General features: G+C 41.7%; 1 protein-coding gene across 5 annotated transcripts in view; it reads right to left on the bottom strand.

Annotated features, from left to right (window-relative positions):
* Slc4a8 (solute carrier family 4 member 8) overlaps positions 1–22,611 on the bottom strand; it is a 106,073-nt gene that overhangs the window by 11,534 nt on the left and 71,928 nt on the right. For 3 of the 5 annotated variants that reach the window (XR_002388888.2, XR_015446966.1, XR_015446967.1), the window contains exons 20-25: positions 22,082–22,150; positions 20,690–20,863; positions 18,481–18,618; positions 14,664–14,755; positions 12,781–12,876; positions 11,190–11,269 (exon numbers count right to left, since the gene is read on the bottom strand). Coding sequence is in view for 2 of the 5 variants with exons in the window: in XM_021243063.2 (XP_021098722.1) it covers positions 11,257–11,269; positions 12,781–12,876; positions 14,664–14,755; positions 18,481–18,618; positions 20,690–20,863; positions 22,082–22,150 (582 nt within the window). In the remaining 3 variants the exon portion in view is untranslated. Of the gene's footprint in view, positions 1–5,579; positions 11,270–12,780; positions 12,877–14,663; positions 14,756–18,480; positions 18,619–20,689; positions 20,864–22,081; positions 22,151–22,611 lie in introns of those variants that run through there. The other 2 variants (XM_021243063.2, XM_021243061.2) reach the window with 1 other exon arrangement.

Genomic DNA, 22,611 nt, shown 5'->3' with positions numbered 1-22,611 from the left:
CTCTGCAGTGAGGGGACGGAGGTGGCCACAGTTGGGTCTGGCTCAGCAATGGACATGGCACAGAGAGCTGGAACTGGAGCCTGGGACGAGGAGGTGGTCATGCTCCTGAGCAGACATGATTCAGGGTGGGGGCTTTTAAGAGGGTGTGTATGGGAATCTACAACAGCAGGCAAAGACAGGGACAATCAGGAAAATACCCTCCTGTGATCTTATGGAACTCTGTTTTTATAATCTAGACCCACAAAACCTGGATCCCATGTAACCCAAAGACCCAGCCTGGAGCAGCAGGGACTTGAAGTGCTGATGCTCTCACCCACCTGCTCTGCCTCAGACACAGACAGCCGCATCCCACTCTTTCTTCCCCACACCCATTTGCTCCCTCCTCTTGGCTCAGACATCTGTTCCCCACCCACTCTTGCATGACCACCCTCCCGTCTCTCAGCCTGCTCCCAGGCAGAGCTGTCTGTCTGCAGCGCCCCCCCCACCATCCCTGTTACCGTCACAGACCCTCAAGCCTGTCCTCCCACCCTGATGGGTCCCAATGCTTCTAATTCCATTCTTGCAGTGTTAGCTAAAGGGCCTTGTATGGAGTCCAGATCTGCCTCCCAAGAGATAAGCTGGTCCTGGTATATCCTCTTGGACTCTGTCAAGTTCACGATTCTCCATCGTAGCTTTTCTCCTGGACATGTGACTCTGGAGTGCTGTGTCTCTCCGGGTCCCCATGTCCAGTCGCTCATTGGATTGGCGCCAGCAGTTCCCCTCGTCTCCCTCACCTAGCCCTTCCTTCATGTCACCATTGCTCTCGCCCTGGTCCAGGCGCATCAAGCTTTCCCTCCTCCAATTCTTCCTCACTGCTGCAAGATGAATTTTCCCAAAACATCCGAAGTATCAATTTTCCCTTGAAGGTGCCTTAGAGCTTAAAGGATAGCCCTCCCTCTTTAACCTGGCATTTCAGGTCTTCTTTCCTCAGTCTCCAATTTTATGTACAATTACACAAAACCGTTAACTAAAAGCAAACCCGTGAACACAACTGTTGTCAAAACATTCTATTTGCACTTCTGCCTCTGGGTCCCAGTCCTTGTTTCCTACTTCCTTCTTCAATTGAGTCTCCTTTTGGGCAGTCTCCTTGGCTCTGATGGGATCCTCTCTCTGCCCCACAGAGCCCAGCCTGTGCTTTTCATGTGCTCTCTTACTTTTGAAGTGAGTCCAGTTGCGGGTCCTCTGAGAACTCTCTTATTCCTCCATACTCTGCATGGGTATGCACTCAAAACATGAGGTCTGAGGGTGGTGATGTGAGAAACTCAGCTTGCAAGCCTCCCTAAGCCTTTTGCCCATTTTCTTTAATATTTCCCCCTAGGGACATACTTTGGGCTTCTCTTTTTTTCCAACAGCCTCTGAACAGACCACAGTATTCACGGTGCGGCGTGAGCACTGCGAGGGTCAGTGAAACCATAGTTTCCCTGAGCACAAAGGGGAGGGAGGGAGGGACACAGAGATGGAGAGAATGAATTATGATGTGCTAATTCAGCCATCAACAGTTACTCAGGTTGCCAAAACATGGCATTGATGCTTGAGTTCTCCCATCTGAACAATGAGCCCTAGTGCTCCTCTTGAGGCCAGTCTTCTGGGATTACCAGAAGACTGGGATTACTGCTTCCACTGGCCATTCATTAAAAAAAAAAGCTGTACACCTGCCATGTCCCTACATGTATCTTCTAGAGCATGTTTCATAATTTGGGTTTGTTGGTTTATTCCACAATAAGAATTTGAGTTTTTAAAAGACTAGTGCATGTTAGTAATATAGAACAATGAGATTCTGAGAAATTAGTACATGCATATGACTTATTTTGATCATTTTCAATCCGATCCCCCCTGCCTGAAATTTGACTTATTTTCTTGACTTTTCCTGCCAGTTGTGATATAATCTTGTATGTTTTCCAATTTCACATTTCTCTAGTGTTTTTATTTTTCACTATATACTTTAACCTTTCTGCACACATTGGGTGAATGTTTTAGATGTAGACCACATATTTAGGAATTTAAGGAGTCAGCAGAGAATAATAGCTGAGCACACAGATTCTGAACACCTTTGGCTCTGCTGCTCACCTGCTGTGTGAACTTCAGTAACTTATTTCATCTTAAGCTTCAGGTTTCCTCAGCTGTAGAAAGAACAGGACCCCTCACATGTGTGGCAAGGATTAGGTTGGGGACTGTCCGTGATGAGCACCTCACACGTACATCCCAGATGCTGGCCGCGGTTGTGAGTGACACTCCAGGTCAAGGGCTTTGGGCCTGTACTGTGGGTTATGAAGTGCCCAAGGCTGACCTTTAATAATGAACATAGTGATAACTGAATGGTTAAAGCAGGGCACAGAGGCCTTATGACTCCAAATCAGTGCTAGAGTCAGACTGCTCAATGTTATTAGTATTCTGCCAGGATAGTCAAGCTTGGGCATTGTCTTCTTACCCATTGTAGCTATTAGGAAAATCATACTTGATTGTGTAATTTCTGAGAGAAGGAAGGGACTTGGAGGACTGTGGTAATAACAGAGAAATAGTTATTAACCTTTAGGGGCTTGGGAACCTTCTATTCACCCTCCGTCCCTTTATAAGAAGATCAATGGCCAAACAAAGCACTGATTCCCTCAAATGAGGCACTCACTCCCTAACTCTACAAGAAAGGTTAGGGAGAAGCTGAGCTAGAGAACATGCTTAGGCCAGGAGGCCCAATAAGGTCTCTTTCTTCCTATGAGTTAATAATACCTGTAAAACACACAAAAGTGACAGTAACCATGACCCTTTCCCCTAGGATCTAGGAATCCACTCCACCACATACGAACCCAAGGTTGGGACAGTGGGAGAAGGAACTTGCTGTCCCTGGAGGCACAGGGGACACTGACCCTATAAAGTAGATGGTATTATCCCAATTTTACAGGTGAAGAAACTTCGGCACAGCTGAAGCAAATTGCCCAGGGTCCTCTGGCTGTGGGAGCAGAGCTGGGATTTGAACTAAGGTCGGCTGTTCCTGACACATTCCCCCTTCTAAAGGTCCCCATTGTGTGCCCCCCAGCCTGCTGACAGGGAAGTTCTGCTTACCTCCACAAGCAGTGACATTACAAGGAAGTGAGACATAGGGAGTGTCTGGCCAGAGGTCGTGTAATCACTTGCATGTTTTTCTTGTAAGCATGTGTCTGTGTGTCCTTGTAATTAAACACAACTAAAAGGTGGAAGGGGGCAATCTGTGTGCAGGTTTGTGACATGGAGAATAGCCTTTGATCATCGCTAAGAGAACTAGGCAGCTGGCTACTATGTCCTGAGAACTGACAGGTCTTGGCCCCTGCAGAAGGAACGTCCTTCATCAGCCATACTCTACCACTGGACCTCACTCTTCCCTGGGTGGCTCCACACCCAAAGACCCCTGACACGTAGGCTGGTCAGGGGCCCACAGCGCGGCCTGCTAAGGAATTATGGGCAGGGACCAATCACATGCTCAGTCTCTGGGATCATTTTGGCAACAGAGACAGCGGGGCTGCGAGCAATGGGGATGAATTGCTGAGAGAATCTGGAGGTGGTGAAGCTTCAAGTGTCTGGGCAGGAAGAACGGCACTGCAGCACTGCTGGGATGGAGAACGTGGCAGAGCGGGGTGAGGATAAACTGGCAGGAGGTGACACACACGCAGGAGGGCAGAGCCAAGGCACAGGGGAGGCATTACAGCAGTTGATGCTTAACCTGCCTGCACCTAAGAATCGTCCGCAGAGCAGCTGACAAGTAGTGGGGCCTGTGCTCATCCCCTGAGATTCTACTTAATTGGTGTGGAGTGAGAACTGGGGCAGTAGGATAGAAATCTTCTCAGATGATGGGGCATGGTGGGGCAGGCCTGTAATCTCACCACTCAGGAGGCTGAAGCAGGAGGATTGCTGTGAGTTTGAGGCCAGCCTGGGCTACATAGTGAGTTCAAGGCCAGCCTGAACTGCACAGTGAGACCCTGTCTCAAAGAACAAAAGTAAGATGAATCTAATCGAAGGGAAAGCCAGGGAGGAGAACCACAGGCCTTCAGAGAAGTTCCTTGGCCTCCTGAGTTCCTGCTGCTGAGTTCATGGCTCTACAGTTCATCCCCACCTCTCTGGGAGCCCTCAGGGTTCAGATTCTCCTGGGTTCACTGGCAGACACTTCTGGATATTCTATCACTTGCAACTCCTGTCTTATTCTTTCCTAACAGAATCCTGATTTTGTGCAGGTATTGGGCCAGTGCTATCGTCAAGAAAGACGGGCCCAATCCCAGAGGACACGACCTAACTGGTCCACTCATGACCATCCCACCCGTCCTTCCCATCTTAGCAAATGATTATGGGAGCCCGTTCTGAAATGCGGGGTAGGGTGGGTGCTTCTGGGAAAGATTTTATCTTTATTAGAGAGAGAGAGAAAGAGAGACAGAGAAAGGCAGAGAGAGAGAGAGAGAGAGAGAGAGAGAGAGAGAGAATGAATATTGAAGAAATGCTTATCCCTTCCAGACCTTGGAAATTATGTTTGCTAATATAATGATATAATACCTGGAGCTTCAGGAGCCATCTGTGACTATGAGGAAGAAACTAAGAGAACTGCAAAGAGGCTGACCTGAGCCCTTGTGTGACTACTGCTCAATTAACCAACCCAGCAACCACCTACTTCTAAATTTTTTTATTGCTTACTATGAGCCAGGTACTATCCTAAGCACTTTTCATATATCAATGAATGGGACCCTTAACAGCCTGGAGGCTTAACAACCCTGCCTGTGAGAATGACGAAAGCCCTCTCCCTGCACCAGTACCCCACAACCCCACAGCCTGGGGGATCAGAATGAGCTCTGTATCCAGCAAGAGCCCCTTTCTGTTAGCTATGCATTGCTCCAGCAGTCAGTGTGTCTTGTGGGGCAAAGGTCTAACATGTACTGTGAGGATTTGAAAGCTAGTAAAAAGACAGCAACAGGCCTCCGAGGTGGAGAAATCTGTGTCTGCAGGCTGCAGCCCCACCGTGTGTACTGCCTCTCAGTAAAGACAGTGTTCACGCTGTGCTGTGTTCAGAGTGCTTTCTCCGGGTGCCTTTCTTGTCGCTCCACAAAGCTCACTGACTGGCTCCCCCCACCGCCTTTCCTTTCACCCCTCACTGATGTCACTACTCTTACTCCGTTACATCCCTCTCTCCTCTTCTTCAACCTCACAACAACGGGACATGAGAATGAGAGAAGTGGAGCACCTCCTTCCAAAGCCCAACTCCGGTGTCACAAATTTTAAAATCTGGATTCTGAGGCAGTGGAGAGTTCCTCAATATTAGTCATTGTTCTCAACACCTTAGGTGATTCTCCAAAGTGGGTTTTCCTTTCCCACTGTCTCATTCTTCTCTGCCTAAGCAGTCCCCTAAGAAAGAGTCTCGTGGCCTCCTTGGCTCTGCCCCAGGACAGCGGTCAGGATCTGCAGAACGACGGGGTGCACACCCCTCTCAGCAGTGACCACACACCTGCTCCCCCATCTTCACAGCTCTCCTTCGTGAGCTCTGAGTTGCTCAGCACTGACTCAGCCTCTTGACTCAGGTCCAAAGAACATCATGGAACAAACAGTGGCTACAGACTTTATTTTCTGCCCATCAAGGTGAGCACACATGTCTGGACAGGCAGAGGTCTAGGAGATGCAGGGTCACAATTACCTGCCTTGGTCACAGACACAGATCAGAAAAGGGGTCTTATTTCTACCACAAATCGCTATGGGATTATCACAATGAAACATTTGTTCCCAGTTCTATTTACATCATGGAGTGTGGAGAGGGATACATTTCTTACACAAAATATATATATGTATACACACACACACACACACACACACACTTTGAAATCTCTAAAACAAAAATATCTCTATCTCTACATGAGACCTACTATAAAGAAGAACATAGAAAATAAGGGACACATACCAGCACCTCAAATTGTCCCCTTCCGTGGGAAGGTTGCTCTGCCCTGCACCTGACACCCTTAACTTGGAAGGGCAGCCATTTCTAACCAACCAAACAGACAGACACAGAGAAACAAGAGGGAGGCTTATCATCCCAGAGGAGTGAATACGGAGGGAGGGAGGGAGGAAGAGGAGACGGATTTGGCTTCTTTTACAAAAGGAGTAATTGCACATTCAGTTTGCTGCTTCTGTTCCCAGCATTATTGCACATGTGAAAAACACAGAAAAAACCCCTACATGTTGAAGTCATCCGCAAATCTGCTCAGAGAAGCCCAAGCTTGTTTCTGGGGGCTCCGAGAAGTGTTCTGAGTGGGTTCTCCCTCTCTCTTAGGAAAAATTAATGCTATCAGCTAGAAGAAAAAGTTCTGTATTCTCCAATGCTGATAGTGGGCTAGATTTAAGAAAAATGTTGGTCCTTTCCTCTTCCGAAGGATCAGAAACCATTCCACTCCTTTTTAGCACAGAATCTCCTAAAAGAATCATGACTCTGGATGAATCATTCTGCTTCCTGAATTCTCCTTCTGAAAAGGGTCACGTAACAGTCTTTCCCTCTTTTCACACTTCAAGCAGTGATATAGTTACTTCACAGTTCTCTTGGTTATGAAAATTACCCTTCTGTCTGATGAAAAAGAGTCAGCCGCTCATCCTCGATAATTAATGTTAGGAGACTGGTACACCAAGAAGTATAAGGGATAGGGTTAGTAGAAAAAGTCCCTCCACTTGGCTATGGCAAGCCTTATGTTTACACTGAAATGTGGAGGAACCTAAGGGCTTGAGAACCCTCAGTCCCTCCCTGTGAATGAGGAAAATAACCCTAAAACCCCCTTTTCAAGAAGCTCCAAGACCAACCAACCCATAGATCTCACCACCCCAACTCAGGGTGGTTTCAGGACCTCTGATCAAGAACTTGCTCCCTCTGAGGAGAATGTGAAAGACTGAGGACCAAGCAGATGGCGAGGAGGACAGGTACTTGAAAAGCTGAGACAGTCAATGGGAGGGAATTAGATGATGTTGCTTGGCCAGCCACGGCCTGGTGAAAGGATTTCTACCCCAGGGGAGCCCCAACAGCTACCGCCAAAAGAAAAGTAGATTGAGAACACTCAATGCAGGGTTCCTGAATATTCTGCTAAAATGTAGCTTAGAAACCTGAGAAGTGTGAGTAAAATACAGGGACAAACTAGCAATGGCAACAACAAAACTTCAGAGACAGACAAAACAGCAGAGAGAACATACTGGATAGCGTTTCTAATGCTGGTAAAAAAAAAATCCCAGGGCCTTGGGACCAAGCTTGCTCCTATGCTTCAAGAAAACTTGAGGTGCAGAACACAGAAATCAACAGAGTAGATGTAGGGAAAATTACTGATTTGATTACTAAGAGAGAGTCTGGAGGGTTGAGTGAGTCGAAAATAAAAAAGAAGCCAGGGATTTAGCTCAGTGGCACCATACCTGCCTCGCAAACACAAGGTCCTGAGTTCAATCCCCAGTACCAAAAAAAAAAAAAGAAGAATTAGGAATTGTCATTTTTCGATGGCCAGATACTACAGATTTCCCAGACCATAGACCTTTTGAACATCACAGTCATCATAGCTCGAGCTCTCAACTAAGCCTGAAACACAGAATATATCAAATTTTTATCCAACATTTCTGACTGTCTTACAAGGCAGTCACATCACAGCCAAAAAGAAAGAATAACTTTTTACCTTATCTTTTGAAAAACATGGTTCACTTTCCTTCTCTCTCAAAGGCAAGTTTCTATAAATAAAAGGATGGGGATAGGTGATGTATATGGTAAAGAAAAGATTTCTTTCTTTTTTTTTTTTTTTGGTACCGGGGATCGAACTCAGGTCCTTGCGCTTGCGAGGCAGGTGGCAGAACCACTGGGCTAAATCACCAGCCCCAAGAAAAGATTTCTTGACAGTCCTTCAGAAGTTGGAAATCTGTGGCTGCAGGTTGGACACACCTGCATGCCGGGGTTTCAGTGAACAGAAATTGTTTTGGCTCCATATAAAATATAACATTAATGTATATATGTAACACAATTTCCTTTGTTTAATTTTTAAAAATTTTAACATAGGCATGTCTAACTGGTGGGCTGCAGGTTGGACATGCCTGAAAATTTAGACCAGCCTTTCTCTAAAAGCAATGACCAGAAGGCAATCCGGCCACTTAGCAACTACACTTCTTTTTCCTTAGAACCAAAATTCTACATACCATCATTTTCTTAAATCCCTGGCCTCTCTCCCTCCTTACTTTGACACCTCCGGTCTGTCAGGGCACTGACCTGCCAACACTCAAACTGTTGCTTCTATTTCCCTCATCATGAAAGAGGGGGCCACTTCCTTGGCCCAAGCAAATATGTGCATGAAAATCACCAAGTAACCTGCCTTGCTTTCTACTCCTAAGTCAGTTTATCCTTCATGTTGAACTTAAATACCATTTTTTACAGATTAATCTGCTTGTATTTGTCCTCATGGTATTTATCAGAGACATCTGAGATATAAATCCCCTAGATGAGAAAAGGACCACATTTTTTTTTTATGTTCCTGCAGCTTGGCGCACAAAAGCTTATTAGTATCGATGAATACTTGTGTCTACGTTCTTACGCATTCACATTCACACACACACACACACACACACACATGCACACGCACTGTGCTGCTTCCCCATCATTCCCAGTTTCTAACCCCATATACTGCTCAGCTTGACTCTGCTCCATGGTCATCAGCCATAGAGCTAAGCAAGGAAGCGGCTGGGAATGGAATTGAGTGTTTGGCAGGAACTGGGAAAGAGGAAGGAGTAAGAGTAAGGAATTGTTCCTATTATTAGATGTACCAAAAATGGGACTGGGTATTGTTTGAGAAGAACATAACAACTGAGTAGCACAGCTTTCCAAAATGGCTAATGTACCTATGAAGCAATGACGTGGGAGAGTCTGCTGGGGAAGGACTCAGAAGTGTATTGTGGTCCATAACTGTACTGCACAGAGCTAACACAGGCTGCTTCCTTGCCCCAGCAGCTTAGCAGGTACAAGGCAGCACAAGACGTCAGAGGATAGGGAGAGACATTTTTCTGAGGGATTCTGTCACTGGTTTTGTTGCACAATGGGCTTTTCCCTGTTTCATCCTTTCCAGGTGCACTGAGATGAGGGAAACAGGTGAAGTTGTCACCAACTTCCTCACACAGAAGGTGAAAGGAAAGTATGGGAGAGGCAAGATGGAGCAAGAACGGGGGCCTGTTTTAAGGGGAAAAAATGATGAAAAAGAAGCAAGCTCAAGAAAGTAGCCAGGGATGGAAAGCAAAAGTCACCAAGAAAGCTTTTCCCACTGACACGCTGCCTTTTGCTTTTTTCACACTAAGTAGGTAAGGGGTATAATTGCAGATTTGCTGTAATGTGATAAAATGTGAAGCTTTGGCTCACAAAGATTTGAATGCCCATCTATTTCAAAGAAGCATGCCTGATCTTGTCTGTACCATACAAAGGGAAGCCAAGGCTGACCCTAAAACAGCCTTATGACTAGAATCAGACCAGACAAACCAGGAAAAATACCACAAGTGATGTCACTTTAATATCTGAAAGCAGCGTGACATTCAGCCAACAGACCCTGGTGCAACGATACACACTGCCTGTCTGGAGCCGACACCTATTCTGAGTTGTTGGTGTCTGTCCTGCACCAGTTGTTAAATATTTTGAAAATCATCTCTGCATTAAAATAACTATGTCCCTAAAAGTTAGTGAAATTTGGGGAAAAAGCAAGGTTCCTACAACCTCAATCAAAAGTCTTTAGAGTACTAGACTACATTAATATATTTTGAGAGTCTAAGGAATGCAAAACTCAATATAATGTTGTTGCCAACTCTGCATCTATGAAAGTAAAGCACACTGGGGATTTTCCCACTGCACAAAGATTTTCCAGGATGAAAAACTAGTATGATTGAATTCCCTGGGTGCTAATGGGCTGGCTAGTCACATTCTGTGCTCAAAGACAGGGAAGGTCTATATATATGCACTAGAGCCCAGACCCGTGACGTTCATTGCAACATAGAAGAGAAAAGCCATAAATGTAGTTTAAAACTGAAGTTAACTTTGCCATTTATAGTTCGTTTCCCGGAGAAGCTTTTTACGTCTAAGAGCCAGAACTTTTGTCAACCAAAAGAAATCCATGATGATGAAGAAACCACATGGCTGAAGGTAGTTTTGGTCCATTGAGCTGATGATGGTTCACTACTAAGGCAGCTAAGGAGACAGTACATAAGCACTTGGATCTCTCCAGGATGGAATTGGAATGTTTCCTCAAAAGACAGCAGCAAGACATCAAACAGTTCCACAAAACAGCCAATAAAAACACCATATCCCTCTTTCTAATCACAAACAACTGTAATCAAATCTTTTCTAGATATCTAGAAAGCACACTCTATGACAAATCTTCAGGCTATGTCGTCCTTCCTGGCATCTAAACTAATCCCTTCTGTAGCAATTTAGGCTCATTCTCTTACTCCATCCTCAATAAAAACCAAGAGAAGCTGCTCATCCTCACTTGTCGTTACTAATTTTTCCCCAACTCTTTTCATAAATAAGCTGAACAACTCCAATGTCCTCCTTGACCCTTGTATCTTCCACGGGTCTCACTGAGTTGTGCAGACTGCTGCTAGGGAGTGATAAAGACACTCCAGTTCAGAGGCATATCCTGGCTGTGCTGGTAGGCACTGCCAATGCCCAGATGGCTCACCTCCTGACAGCAGAGTCCTGACAGCCTTGGGGTCTCACCAGCGCCCTCCACCCAGGGCCTCAGCAATGGAGCTGAGACCCAGGGCCACCTAGGAGCTTGCAGATACCAACAGGACTGGGACCTTCCCCTTTCTTTCTCCTGCTACTCACCCACCCATCCTTTAGGAAGAGGGACCTCACTTAAGGAATCCTCAGTGGTAGAAGGGATCCATGTGCCTCAGTAGGCCAGCATAGTTTCAGAGAAAATGTCTGAAAAATGGGAAGCTGGGTCTTTAATGGTGGCAGTCCTGAAGAGAAAGGAAGAAGAGAAAGACCAACAGGAAGTGGTCTTCTGCTTCCACGCTTCTATCTGGTGCCTGGCTGCTGGTATGGGATGGCAGGACGCCCTCCAGTGCACACCAGGAATGACTGAATGCATCAGCAAGGCCTGAGATGACCAAAGATGGGGCTAGACTTGGTCTTCATTCTTCTCCGAGAGACTCACCATTTTCTCTGTAATCAAACTCTCTTGAGCACCTCATGGCCCAAATCTTCCATCCCGGCAAAGACTCTTAGTTGAAGAGACTGAATAAAAGTGTTACAATGAGACAAAAAGGGAACACATGATTCATTCCTGCTTTTAACACAATACTTTGAAGATGTCACCACAATTTGGATCTGGCTGTATTTTAAGTTCATTTACAAGTAGACTAGTTCTCAACTAAAAATAACTGTTCGGTATACCGTTCGACAGCTGCCTGGATTTTCCACTGAAGGAAATAAGATTCTATATTTCACTCACATTCAGCACAGATTTATTTTAACCTATTCGATGAAGATATAACCATTGCCACTCAGTGAGGACTTTTTCAAAGTTGTCTTTTTTTTTTTTGCTACGGCCATTGAACTCGGGACCTTGTGCTTGCGAGGCAGATGCTGGAATCACTGAGCTAAATCCCCAGCCCCTACAGCTGTGACTTTTTAAATCACTTCAATTTCTCCTCACAGCAACTTCATTATTATCCCCATTTTACTGGTAAGTAAACTGAATGTCAGAAGTGGTACTATGCCACTTTATACGTGGAATTAAGAGCAGGAACTTATTTCCTCATTCTCTAGCTTTAAAATTTTTTTGTTGTTAAACTACAAAAGTCACCTCAAATAAGGCCTCAGTTTTGCCTTCAGTTTTCTGACACACTGTTTTTGACTAAATTCAAGTAATTTGAACACACAGCCTACCACATTGCAGGCAAGGATACCTAAAGTCTTTCTATTTTCATTAACCTGATCAAAACTGATCTATGCTATTAGAAAATGATATATAGAATTTGGTTTGTAAAATAAGAAGGCAGTTATAATATTTTTAAATCTTGGCATTAATTCTCATTATGAAAACTCAGATTTTAATTTTAATTTTTTTTTTTTTTGATCATGGTACTAGGAATTGAACCTAGGGCCTTCGCATAGAGCTACATCCTCAGCCCTTTTCTTATTTTCACTTTTTTATTTTGAGAAAAAGTCTTGCCAAGTTGCTAAGTTGCTCAAGTTGGGCTTGAATTTGTAATCCTCCTATCTCAGTCTCCAGGAGTGCTGGGATTACAAATGTATGCCACCATACCCAGCTAGTAATTCTCATTATGGAATAACTTAAATAGGTTAAAGTCGGTATCAATACTATTAATATTGTCTGTGTTGACAGTAATAATGCTTTTAGCAATTTTTCAGTTTGTGTGCTTGCAATAACCAGAGATGCCCTTTAGCTTTCAAAATAAGAAGTACAAAGAGGATTAAGGGAACTGAACAGATAAAGCAAATTTACATTCCAAAATAATTCCATCTGGCCTTTGGACCCATGTAAAAGGGCAGCTCAAAACAGCCTATCTCTTTAAATATTTAGAACCATTTTTACTTTTTTCCTCTTAGGCTTACAGCTATTCTCATAGGGTTGGCAGCAGTCTTTTTTTTTTTTTTTGCGGAAGTCTTAAAGTACTGCTTATTAGACAAATTCAATCTAACAGCTAAAACACATTTTACCTTCAACATTATTGTCATTTTCAAAGTCAGAAATAAAAATCAGAAATTGTAGTTCTCTTTACCTTTTTTCCTTTGTATTTCCAGAATTCATACTGAGAGCTTTCCAGACTGTGGTTTTAGGCATTTCATCAGATATATTGATCTCCGAAGGGTCACATCTGAAATCAATGCTTAGGACAGTGAATGTTAGACGTATAAGCAAAACCCGTACTTCAGTCTGTAATGACCACCACTCCACTAGAAGGGCAAAGACTGGATTTGAGGGAGCCCAGCTAACAGCTCTCAGGAGCTCTGGGAATCAGATGGACTCTGGTTCCTATAGCCACTGAGGTTGGAATAGAAAGAGGCACAATAGCTAGGCTGGTGTTCCAGGTGGTGGCTGCTCCTCCAAAAGAGTTCACTGCAGATGTTGATGACATCGTGATGCCAACAGCATAGCATCAGGAGCTACCATTTACTGAGTGCTTACTGTGTGCCAGGCACTCTTCACTCATTTCCTCATTTTCACAGCTGAATCAAAGGACTTTCACACTATGTTATCTTAACTATCACAACAACAGAAGTTAATAGCATCCTCCTTTTGAAGGTGGAGAAATTAAAACTCAGAGGGCTACGTGCTTGTCTCAGATCAAAAAGCAATAAGTGGAGAATCAAGACCTTAAATCAGGTCCTTAGTCCCCTAGAGGCCCAGAGAACTCTGAATTCTTTCATAGGCCAAAGGGGCTCCTTCTAAAATACCAAGAAAGGAGACAACATTCTGCTAATGAAGGAACATTGCTCCTCCTGTGCCACCAGAGAATTCAAAGCATATAGCTTTTTCCACAATGACTTATAGGAAGGTTATAAGGACAAAGAAAAAAGACTTTCATAATCTACCCACAGTATAAACCAGCCAACTGGTCAGTTGGTTTCCTAGGATCCAGATGACCTAGATGCTCTGCACCTCTTTTGACCTGCAGGCTCCTTCCACCCATGTGTTCCTCTTCCAAAATGGAAACAAAATGCCATGTGTGAAACCACATATGGATTAGGTTTCTTGTGGTGATCAATAGGTTTGGTAGGGCCGGGGATTTAGCTCAGCGGCACCGCACCTGCCTTGTAAGCGCAAAGTCCTGAGTTCGATCCCTGGTACCCCCCCCCAAAAAAAAGGTTTAGTAAAGAAAGGGGCTAATTAGGGCCAAGGATTTAGCTCAGTGGCAATGTGCCTGCCTGGCAAGTGCAAGGTCCTGAGTTTGATTCCTGGTACAAAAAAAAAAAAAAAAAAGAAAGAAAGAAAGAAAAAGAAAGAAAGGAAGAAAGAAAGGGGCTATCTGATTGGCAGAAGGAATGCATTTTTGTAATCCCAGTTCAATTCCTCCTGGGCTCCTTGAATTACAGATCCCATGAGCCAGGGTAGAATGGGCTGTCTTTGCTTATCTCCAAAGGAAGGCCCAAGAGTGGGCATTTCATGACCATAAGGCTGAAAACTCTTTGGAAATAAAGACCACATCCTATTTATCCTATTTATTTTTGGAAGTGGCAAAAAAAAAAGGCAAAAAGAACACACAGACCTGGGTTTGAATCTTAATCTTTATGCTTAGCATCATAACCAAGGGCAAATTATTTAAAGCCCTGTAAGCCTCAGTTTCCTCACTTGTACAAAGGTAGATAAGGAGATTGATCTCAGAAAATGGTTGTAAAGACTGATGGAAACGTTTTGCACGTCCCTGGCACAGAGGAAGACATTCAGGATACCGGCTCTTCTATCTTTCTTCTCCTGTGACTCCCAGTATCTGGCGGAGTGCAAGGCACAGAGTAGGCCTTCAGTCCACAGTGAAATGGAACAAGAAGACTGAATGGTTAGGTCTTTATACCAGCAGCTATATTTTTGGCAACACCCCCAACCACAAGGCCAGAACATTTAGAGAACACCCCAAAAATAAACTTGCTGTTTTGGGAGATTTACCTGAAACTGTTGTTTTTTCCAGGACTACTTAGTAACTTTCTGCTTTCTAAGGGGAACTTGTCTCCCCCCATTTCTAACATTTTCTCAACCTCCTGGAAGAAAAGAAGACATTATTTTATCTTGGACCAAACAAGATCATGAGTCTTCACCAGCCCACTCATCTACCACCACAATTTCTACCTAATTTTCTCTTATTTACTATAAGAGTATAATTATGTTATTTCATAGGTTTAACTCATCACAAAAAGAGAGACATATTTGCACACACAGAATATTATTGAAAAAAATTAAAAAGAACCTAAATCTGAGTAAACCTCTACATTCAGTGACCAATTTACCAGAAATACAGGGAACAGAACACGTTAGATGACACCAAGGAAGATATTTAGAAAAATCCACGTGGTAGGGACCACATAGGTAAAAAATCTTATTTCTTTCTTCTGAGAAAAGGAAAAAAAAATGGAAAGGGAACCCCTAAAGAAATGTTAACAATATATTAACCAACTGCAATATGCAGACTTTCTTTAGATACCAATTAAAATAAGTTGTTAAAAAACATAATAGGGCCAGAGATTTAGTTCAGTGGTGCTGCTGCCTGCCTCACAGCGCAAGGTCCTGAGTTCAATCCCCAGTACCAAAAACAAAACAAAACAAAAAAACAATAATAAGGCAATTGGGGAAATACGAACATTGACTTTTCTTTCTCCTTTTGTATATATTTACAATGTTCCATAACAAAGTATTTTCTTGAAAATAATACCACTACCTTAAATGAAATAATTACAGCAAAAACATATATAAATGTGTTTAAAGTAATATAATAATAAAATGTAAAAGAGCTAAACACTTTACTAAGGGAAGAGTACTTAAATTATTACTGTAATACTATAGAATATTGTGTGTTTATTAAAATAATAAATGTATTATGTAAAAACACAGAAACATGAAAGTCTTATGAAATCAAGTTGAGGGGGAAAATCAGAGTATCAGTATGTATCTATTTATATAGATATACACAGATATATGCCAAAAATATATAATTATGACTCTTGTATGAAAACCATGTTAAGGATATGAAGAGACCATAAATGAACATAAATGGTGGATGCTGAGATACTGAAATTTTGGAGTCAAATCTCTAGCTTTATTTCATTTGGCCTTTAACATAATTGCATAAAGTAACACACATGTATTAACAAATACATGTTTATTTCAGAAATTTTGGAAAATAAGGAGTACAATGTCTACCAGCCACCTTGAACTTAGCATCCAAAGAGATTTCTTGATTTTTCTCTCAAATCTGCTATTTCTTGGTCCTCCTCATCTTTATAAACAGCATATAGAGTTGTTCTTGATTCTTCTCTTTTATCTATGCCCACCAGTCACTAGCAAAACCTGTTGGCTTCATCTTCACAATAAGTCCCAAATTCAGCCACTTTCACCACCTCTACCTTAGCCTAAGACACCATCACTTCTTTCCTGAACTGGTGCCACAGTCGCTTTACTAGTCTCCAGGCTGTCACTCTCTTCCTTCCAGCCTAACTGGCTTTCTTGGTGTCCTTGAAGCACACCGAGCCCATTCATACTTCAAGACCTTAGCATTTCCTGTTCCCTTCACTTAGAATGCTCTTACAGATATTCTCATGAAGTGCCTCTCACTTTATTCAGGGATTCAGGGCTCTGCTCAGATGTCTCCCTAGAAGAATCATCTGTAATCACCCTAAATAAAGTAACTCCTTCACCCTTTACACTCTTCTTAAAATATATCATTACCTAAAATTTTACATATATATGTGAAAAATGTATAATTATACAGATATAATTATGTTTCTACATAAAATTATAACACATAAGCAATAAAACAAATGGTGTCTCCCATGAGAATGTAAGCTCCAAGAGGTCAGAGACTCTGTCTTGTAAACCACTGGGTTTAGAAAGTGAGAACAGAGTAAGCATTCAGGAAATATTTGAGGAAAGAAGGAAGAAAATAAATTGATTTTTTAAAAAAAATTATACTCATCACACAGTACCACAATAAACATTTGGTCTATTTTCTTCCAATCTTTTTCTAACTTTTTGTGTGTATTGTTTTAAGTAAAACAGAGAGATTCTTACTTTATGTTTCATTTTGTATTCTAACATAAAATAATCATAAACATGTTCATCTATTATTAAGCGTTCTTTAAAACTGGATTTTAAAACGGTTGCCCAATATTCAATTGTCACACATTTACTCTAATTTTCCTTCTTTGCAGTTGTTTTATATAAACATAACTAAAATTTTTTGTCTCTGTTTCTTATACATCCTTAGAACAAATTTAAAAATTAGAATTGCAGGCCAAAGGGCATACACATTTTTTTAAGACAGGGTTTCACTATGTTGCCCAAGTTGTCTCGAACACCTGGGCTCAAATGATCCTCTTGCCTCTGCTTCCTGAGTCCTGCAGCTACAGGTGCATGTCACTGTACCTGGCTTGGGCACATACATTTTTAAGAATCTACTATAAACTTGCTATTAAAGAGATTAAAATTTATCCAATTTATACTATCACTTTTAGTGTATGAGAATTTCAACTACAGTGTTACCAACACTAGTTCTTTTTCTTTCGAAAAACCTTGCCAATTTGATAAATGAAAAATGTGCTCTCCTTACTTCAATTTCCATTTCTTTGTTGGTTAAATGAGCTTTTTGTCATAAAGTAATCAGCAATCTGTACTTTTTCTTTTGTAAATTATCTATGTCCCTTGCTCATTTTCATTCCATTATTCTTAATTTGAAGGAATTATTTGAATAGTAAGGATATTAGCACATCTCAATGACATTTAAAAATTTTGTAAAGCTTCAGATACCTGAAAGTTTCACATTTGATGTAGCAAATTCTATTAATATTCCCCTTAGAGCCTTCTTTTTGGCTGGGGATGTACTTCAGTGGTAGAGTGCTTGGCTAGCCTGCAGGAAGCCCTGGTTTCAACTCCCAGCTTCGAAGTTTTCTTTCTTTGCTTTCGTATTTAAAATTGTTAAAAATTACTTAATAATGTAAGATTTTTATAATTCAGATATTAGAAAAATGTATTTTGCAATGTATTTCAAAGGACACTATTTGGGAACTCACTATATTTGGAAACACTTCCTAGCACATTCACTTCTTGGTCTAGTATTTTCATTTTGCTACACATCCTTTTCTTGCACATGTAGACCATTTATTGAGGTCCCTTTTGTAGATGACAGTGTGCCAAGTGCTGAGGGAAATGAAGGAGAGAAAGTCCTATGCAAGTTATCTTTGCACCTTGCCAAATAGCATCAACTGCCAATAAGTATAAAACACAGAAAATAATGGGGTTTTATATACTTGTCAAATTAGACGTTTTAGAATAACTTGAGCCATTGGATCTGATGAGAACAGATACTATATTCATATTCTAGGCATGAGCCCAGCGAATACACATTAGAAAACAAAGAGGAATACTACTGATTAAGAAATCCAAACATGAAAGGCAAACAGAAGCAAGAACTCTCAATATGTTAAGCATGATGCTGCACACCTGTATCCCAGCAGTCAGGAGGCTGAGGCAGGAGGCTCACCATGAGTTCAAGGCCAGCCTGAACCACATAGTGAGATTCTGTTTCAAAAAGTCAAAACAAAACAAAAAACCCATTAAAGAACCTCAATGCATTCTCAGCTGAGAATATCTTGGGATAATCTTCCCAGGTCCTAAATATAACTTGGGATTCCAGACATGCTGACCTTTCATGTGGCCCTTCCTATGTTTTGTAATTTGAGGCCCCAAAGTACAGAATTACTACAAGGACTATGACCTCTTCCTCCTTGGCCTTCTTTTTGGCATCATCCAACTTCTTCTTTTTGCTTTCAGGCATGAGATCATCTAACCAGCTCAGCTCTCGCTTAGAGAAACAGAGATCCATGACTTTCCTGACAAAGACCAAGGCCAAAACCTAAAAAAAAAGAAAAGAAAAGAAAGAAAGTGAGTTACAGGAACTAATTTCCTTCCTGGAATTAAAATCCAAGTCTTATTTTTCACAGATGACTAGGACTTTTCCAGCAATATCAAACTCATAATAGTCCTAACAGTTGCCATTTATTGAGCACTCTCTTTGTGCTAGATACTGAGGTATTTTGCACAGAGTATACAACGGTCACCATAACAACTCTACAAATCAGAGAGCAACTAATTTAATTCCCTCACTGAGAACAAAAGCTCATCATCTGTAGATAGCCCAACAGCTGCCTTCCCTGGAGGGGGTCAGCAGGAAGGGATACAGGGGGTGGAGAGCCCCTGCAGGAGCATGGGCATAGTGGGCCAGCCATACCCAGTAAGCATGCCTCACACTGGAATGACAGAAGCTCGGAGGACTCTCCCTCTGATCCTATGCCTGTACCCTCCCCTCAAATTCTTGCTTTACGTCTGCACTGTGAACCTGTAGGGGATTTTGATTCTACTTTCTGGCCTAGCCTGACACTCATTTGATAGGGAAGGAAACTGAAGCCCAGAGAGAGCAATGCTCTGGCTAAGAATCTCATGGCAATTTTTCCAGTAGAAGTAGGTCCAGGGTATCTCAGCTGCTGCTCCACTTTTTCCCCATGAGGGCCTTTAAAATTGTTTTAAATTTTTATAAGTACATGTTTGTAGTATATAATGACTACATTCATTGTGGGCAGTTGGTACATGTATATAACACATCTTTGTTCTTTTTTTTAATCCCCTTTTTCTCCCCTTCTTCCTCATCCCTCCATCTCTTGGCCCCTTTTCCATTTGAGAAAGGTCTATCTTTCGGTTTCCTATTGTCTATCTTTTATTTTTCTCTTTAATTTATCTATATTTTGGGTTTCTCATATAAGAGAAACCATGTGATATTTAAGCTATGTGATTTATTTCACTTAACATATGGTCTCAAGGTGCATCCATCTTCCTAAAAATTTGTCCTTCTTTATGGCAGAGCAGTACTGTAGGCAAAGAGAACCTATAACAATCTAGAACAACTTGCCTGGGTAGATTAGTGTTCATCAGCTACATCTGGTAGCTGGACAAGGAATGGGGCAAATCAGGCTTATCAAATTTAACCATATTTCTCTCTAATTTTAATGACTATTTTCCAAATAAATCCAAACTGATAGAATCTCTCCCAGGAGTTCCCAGGAATTTACTGTTTCTTTAACTACACACTTAATCCCTGAATATAACAGATAAATACAGAGTCTTACATGTGTTCTGAAATAAAAGATAATCCTATCTAATTCTCTAGAGAATTAGAGGAAAAAATCTAAAACAAAATTATCGTATGATCCAGCAATTCCATTCCTGGTTGTAGTCCCCAGAGAACTGATTGAAGGACACACATGGGTGCACCCATGGTCACAACAGCATTATTCACAATAGCCAGAATGTGGAAGTGACCCAGTACCCACTCATCAACAGATAATGGAAAACAAATGTGGTCTACACCTACACGGAAATATTGTTCAACCTTAAAAAGCACAAGGATAATCCTACAATAAGGATAAACCTTGACGATACTATGCTAAGTGAAATAAGCCAGCCAGAAAAGGACAAATATTGTACAGTTCCATTTACATAAGGTACCCAGTATAATAAAAGAGACAGAAGGTGGAAGAAGGTGGAACGGTGGTTTCTCAGGGATTGGCAAGAAGAGAGTAGGAAGTTATGGTTTTAATGGGTGCAGAGTTTCTATTTTTCAAGATAAAAAATGTTCTGCAGATGGGTGGTGGTAATGGTACTACAACAACATGAATGTACTTAATGTCACTGAACTGTACAATTAATACACTCCAATGTTTTTAATTCATCTTTAAGGGATTTGTTAAAATGGAAAATTTTATGTTATATGCAATCTACCACTCTTTTTTACTTTTTGGTATGGGGAATTGAACTTGGGACCTTGTGCTTGCAAGGCAGGCGGTAGAACCACTGAGCTAAATCCCCAGCCCTATTCTACCACAATTTTAAAAATAACAATAATAATTTGTATTTTTAAAAAAACACCTCACCATCATTGGGAAAACAATGGCAGCTGGAGAGGCCTTGATGCCCCAAAGCAGGACGAGGCAGGTGAGCTGGATAAGGGTGAAGAGGTGCACTTTGCGCAGAGGCACATGCCGCAGGTAGATAAAATCTGGCTGGTGCTTTGCAGGCATCCCAAAAAGCTTCAGACGATCAAAGAACTGAAAGGAAGGACACAACATTTATTTTCAGGAGGCCTCTCTGAGTCAGAAGCCTTGTTAAGCCCATTCATCTTTCTTACATCTCTTGCTGAAAAGTAGTTAACACTATTTTCACTGGGCAGGAATGGGAACTGAGTCTCAGTGAGAACATAAATGTCAGTCAAGATCTGAAGCTATCTTTTCTAATTCTGATTCAAATTTCTTTCACCTATCCCACACTGCAGCTCCTGAGAGAACTTCTTCTCAAGGAAAGTGGCAAACAAAATAAGCCAATTGCATATTCTGTTTACTGTCAAATCCAATGTTTTAAATTGTTCTTTAAGAGATCTGGAGCTATTTATTGATTACAGTGAAAAGATAAAGTGAAACATTATAACATAGAATATAGAAACTATGATCATCCTTAATTACAAAAAGGAGAAGAGAGACCCAGAAATTAAATACAGTAACCTGTGCAATGTCACATCAGACCATAGTATATAAGAATGACCAGTGGATATTCCATACAAACAAGAATTAGTCACCAACAGAAGAAGTGTTTATTATATCATCTAGGCTACCGAAGTTATTGACGATGGTTTCTGATTTTCTCTGTTGAAAGGACACTGAGGAATGAATTGATTGACAGGAAGAGGCAGAATGTAACAGAAAGTGATATCTGCTTGCCTGTGAACTCCCATTACTCCCCATTCTTTTCAGTAAGGCACCCCAAAGTTAAACTCCTTTCTCTCATACATTAGCTTGGTGCTGAACCTTGAGCTACCCATGTGTGGAAGACAGTATGATTTTTGACCAACCTTTCAGATCCAGGTTTACCAGCATTTGGCAAAGAACCTAGTGTCTAATACATGCCAAATAATTTTTGAATAAGTAATGAATGACTAGAACAATGACATCAAGCCAGGCCATTCTGGAAGTCTCTGTACTTTCAGGCCAACATAATTGTAGCTTGCCCTATGTCTATAGAAATTTCTAAAATAGCCCAACCAACAAGACTAGGAAATAGTTTCTCAAGAATTGGCTTGGGCCGGGGATTTAGCTCGGTGGTTCTGCTGCTTGCTTCGCCAGCGCAAGGATCTGAGTTCGATGTCCGATACCAAAAAAAAAAAAAAAAAAAAGAATTGGCTGTGGTGGCTTTTCTTAGAGAGCTGTCCCTCCATGGTCAGGATAGGTGAACTCACAATGAGAAGACACCTCCCTGGCTCTAGTGTACCATACCTGGATTCCCTGCAGTGAAGAAACTCCCATATAGAGGAAAACTCCATAGAGTACTGGCATTGGGATAAACTGTAGACAGAAGGCAGAAAGACCAGACATAAAATTTGATATCATGGCATGTTCAACACAATATGAACTTTCAAATCTCTGAGAATGAAATAAGTCACAAGAGTTTCATAAACATTGCATTAGTTTTTGCTGCCTTTACATAATAACTTAGAAGTAGAAGCTAACAATGATAAAAATCATTTTGTTTTGAAATGAAATGATTACATGTTAAGTTAAATCATAGGTCTCACATCTCCCCACTGTCTGGCTCTTCCTCCTCCCTGGAGATGAGTAGACAGACAGACACAATCCAAAAGCCTTGATTAAGTCATCATTTTTCTAGACACCTTCTAGCCAACCAATCTGTCCTTCTTGAAACACTACCCTCACTTGGTCTGTCATCATACCTTCCCAGTTTCCCTCCAAACTCTCTGGCAGCTCTTCTGGGCTCTGCTGCTGTCTTTTCCTCAACTCAACTTCTA

Source organism: Heterocephalus glaber, unplaced genomic scaffold (genome assembly GCF_053883595.1).
Source record: "Heterocephalus glaber isolate CG9 unplaced genomic scaffold, H.glaber_assembly_v1.0 deba00001733, whole genome shotgun sequence".
NCBI lineage: Eukaryota > Metazoa > Chordata > Mammalia > Rodentia > Bathyergidae > Heterocephalus > Heterocephalus glaber.
Note: the sequence above shows the minus strand (reverse complement) of the source record. Positions and strands in the feature narration are given on the sequence as shown.